Source organism: Eucalyptus grandis, chromosome 9 (assembly GCF_016545825.1).
Source record: "Eucalyptus grandis isolate ANBG69807.140 chromosome 9, ASM1654582v1, whole genome shotgun sequence".
NCBI classification, from domain to species: domain Eukaryota; kingdom Viridiplantae; phylum Streptophyta; class Magnoliopsida; order Myrtales; family Myrtaceae; genus Eucalyptus; species Eucalyptus grandis.
This window is the reverse complement of record NC_052620.1, coordinates 9804180-9817381: the sequence shown is the minus strand read 5'-3', so window position 1 is coordinate 9817381 and position 13202 is coordinate 9804180. Positions and strand designations below refer to the sequence as shown.

The following is a 13202-nucleotide window of genomic DNA, read 5'->3' as shown; positions in this document are numbered from 1 at the left end:
CGTCCAATAATTCGTTTTTCCAAAAAATTTACAACTTGCCGATAATTCAACAAATAATGAGGCGACGTCCAATAAGTTAGTCTTGAAATCCTCAAAAGTTTGATATCCAAAATCGAATTAAATTTCATGATTAGAATCGATCAAATAAGACTTTAGTATGATTTTAACTATCATGTGGCTTTTAGGGGGCTTCGTGTGGTTGACCCATGGTTAATAATTTTCAATCCACGTTTGTGCCTCTTCGATTGTAGAGGACTTTTGGTTGTCATGTAATCGCAAGAGTTCAAATATATACTTTGAGTACAAAATCAATAAAAAAAAATCGGTTTATCGTCATCTGACGCAAGTATCATAACCATGCAGAACCATCTGCTAACCAACTATGTGCTTCCATCAAATCAATTTATATCTATTCACTAATTGACTTATAATAGCACAACAGTGACCCTTGTTGATACTTATGGTCGACTGGTCGATCCCTAATTGAATTCTCCGGTCTTTCGCATTTTAACTCTTTATGGCCTTGCCCAATTAATTAGTTAACTTATGAGTGATTAATTCAAAATAAATTAACTATCAATGCATTGAGGAAATAACCATTTCACATATTTCGAACAAGGCCAAAATTTGGGATATCACAAACTTGATTGCATTTTTGGAAGTTTTAGGACTTAATTGCATTTTTGTGATAAGTTTTAAAACTTTTAAAACACTTACCAAATTGCAAATGAAAATGCTGAAATGGACAATCACATTAACACTTCATCATTGCCAATTGGATCATTTGCACTTATTGGATTGGAACATTAGAAAATTAAGAAAACACTTTAGAGAGAGAGAGAGAGAGATGGCAACAAGAAAGGCGGCACTGATAAGGTCCATCTAGTGGTCAACAATGTGCAAATGAGAATCTAGCTTAAGTGAGACAAAGGGTTGTGTGAACCAAGGCCGCCAGTTGCCAGGGTAGCGAGACCCCAAGCTAGGTCACGTCGGGGTCATGTGAAAAGGTGAACGTCCATCGTATCCTAAAATGACACTGTATACCAGTACCACAATTCGCAGATGAATGAGCACATGAATTGATCGATAAGAGCTCAGCACATCCGCCTTTCAATTACAAAATCTCTTCTTGAGCACATTGTAGTAGGACCAAAGAACAAACAAGGCAAGAAGTAGAATTTCAGAAGGTTGCAAAAATAGAGCTCGAGAGAAGAAAATGACGTAAGTGAACATGATAATTCTTGACTACCGTCACTACCTTCGCAGTTTTTTTGAAGAACAAATCAGAGGTTTGTTCTTCTTTGAACTTGAGAACTCTCTGCCTCCTGATCGAGAGCGCGTAAATATTATGTGCTCTTGGGAATTGTTAGTATCTTCACCAACCAGACCAGAACTCGCCTTCTCAGAAGCCCATTTCGTTTTTCCACTCATGACTCGGCTTGGCCAGCAATCTTCCAAGATTTTAACCAAGATATCATCAGTTTCTTCCTTCCTAGGCAGTAGAAATTCGCATTCAGCTTTTGATTTTTCACCCATAATGGGATTTCCGGGATATTCAATCTCTAATGAACTCGTATGAAAAATTACAGCTTGGAAGGTGGAGTTCTGTTCGCATCTGAAGAGCATCAATTGGCCAGGAACAACAGAGAAATAATCTACGAACTTTTGTACATCCTTTCCCAACCAAAAAGCCTGCATTCGCTCAATTCTAACCGTACTGGCCAGATTTCACCATCTGGAACCTTGAGAAACACTATGCTCGAGAGGTCATTACCATGCTTTTGCAGAAAACCTCTTCGGTATACCCTGATGAAGGCCTTCAAATTCAGTTACTAGAAAATGAGAAAAGGATTAGTATAGATTATGCTTAGCTAATTGATGCCATAGGTCTGTTAGTCATATCATGGCATTTGTAAACTGATGAATTGAAAAAAGTTCGTGATCAAAATATTAAAGTTTGAGAAAAGTTTGTAATTTCCAATACAAGGTTTATATGATATGAGGGTTGTATCCCTAAAGCACTATATTGTATTTTTGTATTTAGTTATGATCAAACTTGGGAGAAAAACAAGAAACAACTAAAGAAGATAAGAGTAACTAGAAAATTTTACAACCACTTTCATTCACCATCGCTAAAGCTCAGTTATCAGGACATTTCAATTTACAGATCCATCTGTCGTCAAAAAGACACTAAAAACAAGAAGAAAAACTTAGTAACATTGTATGTCTAGCTGATAACACTACTGATATCATTCTCTAAAATGATGCCAAGCATAATGGTGGCAGTAAACCACTCCTAAGTGTAATCAGAACTCCTGAAGATTGACACTTCAAGCACGGTGGGACTTGGCTTAGTTAGTTCCAACACGCAAACGTCCCCTTCACACAGAGAAGTTGCTCTTGCAAACGCAAACCAACCTTGAGATAACTTTCCAAGGTCCCTCGATACTTGATTAACTTCACTGACCACGAATCCTTCTTGTGCTTAAGTGTCACGACCTGCATACTTCCCTTGATATGAGTCCGCATAAATTTGGATGATACACTCTGCGTAAATGTTTTATAAACCGATATTTGATATTAGCCTTCTCAAAGTAATTTGTTTCCATGATCATGTCAAGGCATAAACACTCTAAGTAGGAGGATGGGGAAAATAATAACCCAAAACATGTACACTCCAAGGCTTTCATGAACTAAGGAAACTATGCCGTCTTAGAGTTATAAAGAGGTCAATGATGAAACTAGGTCACCAAGAATCTCACCGGATGGGAATCTTTAAGATAACTAGGGTACACCACGAGTATGAACATGGGATGCTTTGATTTGAAATCTCGTGCCATTTCAAGAGCAGTAGGACATGGCACATTACTTGTACGAGCAACCGGTGTAGCAGGGCTTGCTCTGCTTGCAGAATTTCTGATCATGCCTGTACATAATTAATAAAAAGAAAAATATTTCATCTTAAAATCCAAAATTAGATGATACATCAGAAAGGATATGAGCCAATGAACTGACTCAAACGTTATTGGGAAATTGGTGTTCGTAGGAATAATCATCATTTTCACTACCCATACCGGAGTTCACCTTACGAGAAGCCAAAGCCAATGCTGACTTTGATTTTTTCCTAAATTTTGGGCTAGGCCGACAATCCTCCGAGATTTTGGCTGAGATATTATCAGTTTCTTCCTTCTTGAGCAGAATAAATTCACATTTCGGTTCTGATTTGTCCATGATCACAGGATCCGTAGGATATTCAATCTCTGAAGCGCTTGTGTCAATGATCACAACATGAAAGATGGAGCTTGGTTCATATCTGAAAACTAGTAATTGGCCAAAACCAATGGAGTAATAGTCTGTGAACTTCTGCCAGCCTTGGCCAAGGCGAGCCATGCCATCACTCCACTCCATCTCCACTGGCCAAAGTATTGTACTGCTTGGAACCTTGAGAAACACTGAGCCAGGGATGTCACTACCATGTCTCTGCAGAAACCTCTTTGGTATCTCCTATTGAGAAAAAGAAAGAAAAGCAGATTCAATATATAATTAAATCATTTTTTTTCACTTAAATTTAAGATCTTAAGGTTCTTGTCCAAAGCGTGGAGACTCCATAGCATAGCGAAAGCACGTGCACATACTTCAACAATAAGGAATTGCGATCAAGTGAGTCCATAGTATAGTGAACCACAAATTAGTCAACATTCTCACCAGAAATTTTGGGATTCAGGTAGTGAACAAGTAAGTTTTAAAACTTCTTTTCGGGCTCCCCGCAAAAATATCTACAACTCCATTAGCAACTTTTCGTATCAGACATACAAATACAATTACCGGTTCAGTAATTCTCAGCGTAACTCAAGGGAATTAGATTGTGATAAGAAGTACCTACATCACCCAATTAGAGTAACTCGGATTGCCTGCATCCGGGAATAAGTCGCAAAAAGGCTTGCATACCAGTATTATTCTAGGAAAGGAATTAGAAAGAAATACTGAGATACCTCCATATTCCAGTCCTATATTTTTGCTCAAATTCACAACCACATAGAAGAAGCTTCACTATATGATTTGCATATAAGCAAGGAATAGCATGAATTCTATTCTCCTTCAGAAGAAAATTCTTCTCAATTGAACACTGGTTCTGGTAAATTAATGTCATTTCCTGAGCAATATTCAAGATAATTAGGAAAAAGGAAAACAAATCCAGGAACACATTCTAATGGGTCAAAGTCATGCGGGCTTCGATCCAAGGACTAGTTCAGAGACTAGACACTGAAGAACAGAACAATTTTCCTGCAAGTGAAACACCTTGCATTTCGACCCAAAGAAAAACACCTTGTGTGAATATATTTTGCTCGCTTGGTCACATACAACTGTCAACTTAGTCACACAATTAGCCAGAAAGTAGTACCTTTCCCAGTCAAGAAATAAATCGAACAACTAGCGGGCAAAGAAGAATAAAAACGAAAATCAAGAATCAGTAGGGGAGAGAGAGAGGGCATGCTGACAAGCTTCCCGGAGGAGAGTATGATCTTGAAAAAATGAGGAGACTTGGGCGGTTCAAAACCCTTCGGACGACGCGAAGCCATCGTCTTGAAAGAACCTCCTTTCAAGGTCCTGTATTCGCCTTTGTCTCACCTGCGTCAGGAGTCCTGTCCTCCCCTCTATTATTAGCTCTTTAATCGGTCAGAGCAACCAAACTGCTGCTTTAAAGCAGTTTGTACACCGCATTAAAACAGTTCGTACAGGGCTATGCAATTGGATCGGATCTACTCGAGACCTATATCAAATTGCTCGAAAATCAATCCTATTACCGAGTGGTCCGATTCCCGATTATGAGTAAAGAAGCATCTGGATACAGAATTGAATTTGAAATCAATTACATAAAGCTTATAAAGCCTAATTTCTCTTGGCTTTTTTTTTCTTTTTTTCTATTTATCTTTTTCTCCATTTCTCTCCAACCTCACTCATACTTCACTTCTCTCCCTCTCTTTCGCTTGCAACTCACCCTCAACGTTGGTCGCTCGCCATCACTCATTCGAGCCTCATAACCCTCATTCGTTTAGATTCACCTTCGCTCGCTTGCTCCGTTCATCTTTTACTTGGAAATTTTGTTGTTGTCCATATTATTTCGCTGTAAAATATGGAACCAACAAAAGGTATAAAAGAAAATTAGCTGGCAAACCAGAATAGGTTTTAGGATTGGTTTCAAGACAAACAGAATAAATTTCAGGTTCTAAAATTTGGATTCCAAAGATTGGAAAGCGGTTTTAAGAAGGTAGTTTCTAGTTTCCTTGTAAAAATCACTCACCCTTTAGCCAATCACCTCAAATTTGTACTAGAGAGTAATGTTCATTCATTCAAACAGTGAATGTTTGCATTGGGCTCGGTGAGAGGAAGAATAGTCTACAAATGAGAGACGGGTGGAAGCCATTCCTAGGTTTAGTTTTGCTCGAGTAAGTGGGCCTTGAGAAAATTTTCGATGCCCCAAAGGGATGGCGATGTTGCTTCCATCTCGTGCTTATAATGCTGAATTCGAATACATCCCCAAACGTTCCTTCGGACTCGTGGCAGGAGTGAAGATCCTCTCTGAGATTGTGGAGACTTGCCATTGATACAAGGATAGTGCATGTTGATCTCAAGAGTCCTATTAAAAATAGAGAGGAAATAAATTCCCATTGAAGATTCATCCTAGTCGTCCGTTGAGAGATTAATCGAAATTTTTATATAGTTTTCAATGCACAATCTTAACATGGTAGGAGCGTTGTATTCCCAAAGTACCTATACCCCATACTCGGGAAAAGTGTTTAAAAAGTCATAAACTTTTTGTATTTGTGTCAATTTAATCACAAATCTTTTTTTTGCGCCAATTTAGTCTTAAACATTTTTACTTAATGCCAATTCAGTTATTTTCGGCTAATTTTGACTGAATTTTGCTAATCGGACGCCCAAATGACGCGACTCGATCGGGTACGACGTGGACAAATTTTAATAATATTTTAATATTTTTAAAAGTTGTTTATTTTTTTTCTTTTTCTTTTTCCTTCCTTCCTCCCGTCGGTCGTCGGACCTCGGCCGACCGGCCAAAGGCAACGCCAGCAAGGTTGACCTCACCGAACATCGTTGGCCACCTCGCTAGTGGTCGCAAGGCTCGCCCTCGCAGATCTAGCAAGGGTCGAGCCGCGCGTCGCCTGTGCCGCGATTCGACAAGGGTCAAGCCTCGCCCGGCCAGTGCTAGGTCGCCCGCAGCTTGGGGGCGTTGGCGAGGCTCGCCCGCCCTCGCTCGCCGGATCCAACAAGGGCGAGCCTCGCCGCCCAACGCAAGGCCACCCTCGCAGCCAATGGTGAGGTGGGCGAGGTCCCGCAACCGGTTGGAGGAGGGTAAGGAAAAATAAAAATAAAATAAATAAAATAAAAATTCAAAAATATTAAAATATTATTAAAAATTGTACACGCGCACCGATCGACCACATCAACCGATCGGCATCTAGTCAGCAAAATCCACCAAAATTGACCTAAAATGATTGAATCGGCATTAAGTAAAAATGTTAAGAACTAAATTGGCACCAAAAAAAATGTTTAGGACTAAATTGGCACAAACACAATAAATTTATGATTTTTTAAACACTTTTCCCCTCCATACTCTATTCCAAGCAGCTTAAAGAGAAGAAAAGCATTGTACAACTAAAGAGATAAGAGTAACTAGAAACGCTACCATTACTTTTTTTCTTATGTTAAAGAAATTTCTATTTATTACCAAAATGATACATGAAAAGATCCATATGAAATCCTTAAATTCACCATAAAAAGGCTAGTCGTAAAGCTCCAAAACAAACAAGAAAAACCAAAAATCAAGGTACATCATTAGAGCATGGCAGGCAATATAATTACACCCTCGTCCTTCATGCATAGATCTATGACCACAACTTAATATGGTTGGAGTATAATTCCACATTACTTAAATGCGTGTTATAATGTGTTTTATATACATGCAGTTAAATTTCAAATCTCAAACCCAACTACTCTCAAGATTCTAGGCTTTGCTCTCACGATCTCTAGATGCACTTTTTTTATTCAATAGTAGTTAAAACTTGGGGATTTCTCTCCATTCGACTTCCTCCTTTGGGTGGTTGACTGCCTATTATCATATGTCGATAACTGCTTTAGTCATTACTCTTCATTAGTGGCATTATAAGTCATGTGACGTTGATCTTGCATCGGCTACTCATTGATCTACAATCACAACACCTGACTATCCAATCCACAACTTAATGACATGCCTCCTGTTAGGTCTTGAGTTACTTTTGGGTGTCAACACAAATATAATCTACATTAAATACTAGCTACAAAGACTTTTTCTATACTGATTATAGTCTGAAAGTCTCATTTCACTCATAACCTCTACTTGACTATATAGAATGCAAACCGATTATTCCAATTGAAGATATTTAACCTTGATCCTCTATCAAATTCTATATTTTAGGGATAAAGATACCACTCGAGCATATACTTTTTCAATTTGTTCAATTTCGATATACATACATATATATGTATGTATATATCTAAGGTGGTCTCTGAGAGAGCTAGTACGAGCACCTACAGGGGGTGAATAGGTGCACAAACAACTTTTGCAGAATATAGTATAAAAATTTACTTTTAACCTGAGTGTGGTTGATAGGGAAAATTAGACTCTAACAATTAAATAGAGTTGCGAGCAAAATTAAAGAGTTTAGGAAGAGAATAAAAACACAAGGTTTATAGTGGTTTGACTTAATCCAGTCCTACGTCCACTCTCCCGCATTGACAACTCACCGGCTGGATTTCACTATGAATCAAAAGAGTTGTTACAGTATTACGTCCTTGATTCCACAGTGTAGAGACTCTGCTACACTTTATTAAGGTCTCACAAGTATCAAACTCTTGGTGAATGAAAGTCCCTTCCTTCAATTGTTTTACTTGTAGTCCGAGAAAGAAGGATAGTTCACCCATCATGCTCATTTCGAATTCATCCTACATAGACTTAGAGAATTTCTTGCACAGATTTTTGTTAGGTGATCTAAAGATAATATCATCAACATAGATTTGAACAAGTAGAAAGTTTTTATTTTCTCTTTTGATAAACAGAGTAGTGTCTACTTTACCTTTAATAAAGCCATTTTGGATTATAAACTTACTTAACTTTTCGTACCAAGCTTGAGGTGCTTGCTTTAAATCATATAACGCATTTTTCAATCTGAATACAGAGTCTAGTTTCCTTGGATCTTCGAAACTGGGAGGTTGTTCTACATAAACTTCCTCTTGGATAAATCCATTCAGGAATGCACTTTTGACGTTCATTTGGAATAACTTGAAATTATTATAACAAGCAAAAGCAAGTAATAATCTAATTGCTTCTAACATTGCTCGGTGTGTAAGTCTCATCATGGTCTATCCCTTCTTCTTGCGTATATCATTTGACTACGAGTCTTGCTTTGTTCCTTATAACTTTTCTTTTCTCATCCATCTTGTTTCTAAAAACCCATTTAGCTCTAATAACAGATTTACCTTTTGGTTTAGGAGTCAATTCCCAGACATCGTTAATACTGAACTGCCTGAGTTCTTCTTACATAACTTCAATCTAGCTTTCATCAGTTAAAGCTTCTTCTATGCTTTTGGGTTCTAATTCAAAAATAAGAGCCACGGTGCTAGACTCTTCATGCCTTTTGGATCTTGTACGAATCCCTTCATCAATGTCTCCAATAATGAGTTCTTTGGGATGACGGACTTGTGCTTCCATTCTTGCTGGTTGGTCCGATGATCTGCTGATCTTTTCTTCATTTGATTCTTCAACGTTCATTCATTGTTGACCTTCAAGTCTAAGCTGCTTTCTGGAGAATTTGACTTTGTAGAGTCTGGAGGAGGTTCGATTCTTCAGGTTGAGTCTGGATCGATTGATTTTGTATAAAGTCTTGAAATTTGACATTTATCGATCATTCCACAGATTGAGTCTTTTTGTTGTATACTCTGTAAGCTTTGTTGGTGGTTGAATATCCAAGGAAGATTCTTTCGTCTAACTTTTCTTCAAATTTACCAATTCGATCATTTGCATTTTTCAATATAAAACAATTGCAACCAAACATATGAAAATAGGAAACAATTGACTTCTTACCTTTGAATAACTCATAGGGAGTTTTCTCCAGAATTGGCCTTAAGAAAACTCTGTTAATGATATAGCATGCTGTAGAAACTGCTTTAGCCCAAAAACGTGAAGAAATGTTGCTTTCAATTAAAAGTATTCTAGCCATTTCTTGCAACAATCTATTCTTCATTTCCACAACTCCATTCTGTTCTAAAGTGTATAGAGAGGAGAACATATGCTGAAAACCAGATTCATTACAGAATTTAGCAAAGTCTTGATTTTCAAACTCACCTTCATGGTCTGTCCGTATACTCGAAATAACATATCATTTCTCATTCTGTACTTTCTTAGCAAACTTTATAAAATAAAAAAAAAAGTTTCAGACTTACTTGCCAGGAAGTATACCCAAGTAAATCGTGAATAATCATCCGCTATTACTAAGCAATATTTCTTTCCAGCAATGCTCTAAGTTCTAGTTGGTCCAAAGAGATCTATATGTAGGAGCTGTAGCACACGATTAATGGAAACTTGATTTATTGGTTTGAAAGAACTTCTAACATGTTTTCCCAACACACATGGTGTGCATAATTCAGATTTTTGGTATGTTAGGTTGGGTAGTCCACGAACAAGCTTCTTTGAAGAGATCTTGGCATTTTGCTTCATGTTGATATGGCCAAGTTTTCAATGCTAGATATCAGCTTCCTCTTGAATTGAAATTAGACATTGAGATTTTTCTGGTTTGATATCCAAAAAATAGATGTTCCCATGTCTTCGTACAGTGAAAGTCTGAGAGAAGTCTTTACTGGTTCCCGAACATATTCCTTCTTGAAAATTGATTTTGAACCCTGTGTCACACAGTTGACTGATACTCAGCAAGCTGTAATTGAGTCATTCTACTAAGGAGACGTTGTTGATTATGAGACTTCCAATCTTTACTGTTCTGCACTCGACAATTCTTCATTTGCCATTTCCACCAAAGGAAACTTTTCCACCATTAACTTGCATAAGTTTTATGAAACAACTTGAATCTCATATCATATGTCTTGAGCATCCACTGTCTAAGTACCATTTGACATTTTTCTTGATAGTGACCTGCATTTAAAAAAGAAACTCAAGCTTTCTTTGGTACCCACACTTTCTTGGGTCCAATGGAGTTAGTGCAATATAGGGTCTTCTCCCAATCCTTCTTAACAGGTTTCTAAACCATATGACATTCTTTCTCAAAGTGTTCTGAGCTGTTGTATTTAGAACATTTAAAAGCGCTACAGTTAATAGGTTTTACAAAGACTTTTTGAAAATGATTTCTATAGAAGCCCTTTGTAGGTCTTTGTTTGATTCTTTTCTTTACTTTTGGAAAATCAATTAGAGGAATGATTTCATAAGTCATTCCCAAGTTTGACTTGTTAAAGTAAGGTCTTTGTGCTGAAATAATCTTTTCCAATTTCTCAAATCCTATAGAAAACCTTTTGAGATACTTGAAATATCATTTTTCAAAAGTGTATTTTCTTTTAAAAGAGAGTCTGCATTTTCTTTCAAAGTAATAAAACTTTTATCTAGATTTTCGAACTTTTCTTTCCAAACGTTCTCCTATTGTTTCAGTGTAGAATTTTCCCTTTTTAGCTCAGAAATTCTCTTAAGAGAGGTTTTGAAACTAAGACACAGTTCATTAATGTATTTAGAGACTTTAGTAGGAATTTTTAAATTACTTACCTCTATTTCATTGTCTGAGCTTGAGTTTGTATCTGTCTTAGAGTCTGAATCTGATTCTGATTTTGCCATTAAACAAATATTAGCATAATTATCATTATTTTCTTCGCATTCGATATCACTCCAAGTCTCTGCTTTAAGTGCATTTTTGTATTTCTCACATTTTCCTTTCTTTTTCTTCAACAAGGGACAGTTGTGTCTAATGTGTCCCCTTTTTTTTCTTGCATTCAAAACAAATCACATCTTTATTGGATTCATCGTCCTCGGCTGATTTATTTTGAAACTTTTGAAAGCTTTGTTTCTTCCAATTGAATATTCTTCCCTTTTTGTCCAGTTTTCTGAACCTTATTATCATAAGAGCAAGCTCTTCATCGTCCATATCATTTTCAGAATTTGTAATATCATAATCATCATTAGATTTTAAAGCAATAGATTTTTTACCTTTGGGATCTTCATCGATCTGCTCCACTTCATAAGACTGAAGAGTGCCAACCAATTCGTCAATGGAGAGTGGCATGATCATTTGTGTCTCCCTTATTGATGTCTTTACGTGATTCCAATCTTTGGAAAGTCCACGTAACAATTTGTTAACCTTCATGAGTCCTGAAATTGGTTGACCTTGATACTCAATACCATTCACAATTTATGTAAAACAACTAAACATATCAATGATAGATTCTCCGGCTTCATTTTGAAGGCTTCATATTGACTGAGCAGAATATTGATTCTGGTTTCTTTCACTCGATCAGTCCATTCATACGTAATGTGCAGCCTATCCCAAACTTTTTTAGCTGTTTCACAAAAAGATATTCCGTTATATTCAATAGGAGATAATGCACAAGATAAGGAATAAATTGCTTTTGCATCAAGAGTTTGTCTCTTGGTTATCTCTTCTTGAGTCATCTCACTGGCCTCAACAGCTTCTTTTCCCCTTTCTGAGACTATTGTAGCTTTAGGAATGATTTCTTTATCTACCACATCCCATTCCATAGGACCTTTTGATCTTAGGAATACCTTCATCTTGTTTTTCCATATACTGTATTCATTTCCATCAAAATAAGGCGGTCTGGTGTTGCTTTGCCCTTCAACCAAACCTGGAGTCAACATACTAGCCATGAATTTTTAACTCTGAAGTAAAAACACTTCAATTTAAATGAGTACACATGCTTTGATACCAGTTAAGAGAGCTAGTACGAACACCTAGAGGGAGGTGAATAGGTACACAAACAACTTTTGCATAATATAGTATAAAACTTTACTTTTAACCTGAATGTGGTTGATAGAAAAAATTAGACTCTAACAATTAAATAGTGTTGCGAGCAAAATTAAATAGCTTAGGGAAGAGAATAAGAACACAAGGTTTATAGTGGTTTGGCTTAATCCAAGCCTACATCCACTCTCCTGCATTGACAGCCCACCGGCTGGATTTCACTATGAATCAAAAGAGTCGTTACAGTATTACGTTCTTAATTCCACAGTGTAGAGACTCTGCTACACTTTCTAGGGGTGAGCAGCGGTTTAGGGTCGACGGGACCGACCCCCGGACCGGCCCAACCCTGCCGGTCCTGGTCCGGTTCCCAAGGGGACTGGGTCGGTCCTTGGTCCTGAAATTTCAGGACCAACACTGTGCGGGTTGGTCCTCGGTCCTAAGAGTTTTGGGTCGGTCCAACCCGGACCAACCCTGTATATTATTTATATTATATTATTTATAATTTTTTTTTATTTTTTTTTGGGTAAGGAATTATTCTTTTATATATTCAAATGGTCAAACTTAATTAAAATTATGTTAAAATTGACTCCTCACCACCGTCACACACTAACGGCATCCAAAGCACTAACGGCATCCAAAAGTGTGACGTTTACGCCACAAAGTCTTCACGGCGTCCTCTCCTCCACAGTCCAAACTCCAAAGTCCACAATCCAGATTCCAGAGTGTTCTTCACCGTGAAGACCATGGAGTCTTCACGCTACGGACTTGCAACGTCCAAAATGCTGCAAAGTCTACGCCGTTAATCTCCTCGTGGGTATGTTCTCTTCCATTTTTTTCTTCTTTGTTCTTCAAATTTGCCAAAATCAAAAGTAGCGACATCCTTGCTCGCCTCGGTTGCCCGCGCCGCCGCTCTCGGTTGCCCGTGCCACTCGCGCCGCCACCGCCGCGCGCCGCCGCTCGCGCCGCGCGTCGCTTGCTTCTCGCCCTTTGCTGTTGTTGCTGGCCCCTCTCAACCCTCACCACTCACCACTCACCGCTAGCCTTGCTTAACGCCGCTCGCCGCTAGCCTCGCTCAACTCTTGCCGCCGCCGCTGACGCCGCCCCACTCGATGCTCGCACTTGCCGCTTGCCACTCGTGCCGATCGCCTCGCTTATCGCCGAGTAAATCAGAAGGAA

General features: G+C 38.1%; 1 protein-coding gene across 1 annotated transcript; it reads right to left on the bottom strand.

Annotated features, from left to right (window-relative positions):
• Positions 1-979: 979 nt before the first annotated feature.
• Positions 980-4801, bottom strand: LOC104418247 (B3 domain-containing protein REM7). Its single transcript, XM_010029526.3, has 7 exons — positions 4500-4801; positions 3075-3504; positions 2763-2926; positions 2419-2547; positions 1714-1817; positions 1384-1615; positions 980-1036 (listed from the first exon to the last, which is right to left on the bottom strand). Exons 1-7 carry the CDS (start codon positions 4578-4580, stop codon positions 980-982), a joined length of 1197 nt encoding a protein of 398 aa, XP_010027828.2. The 5' UTR covers positions 4581-4801.
• Positions 4802-13202: the final 8401 nt, after the last annotated feature.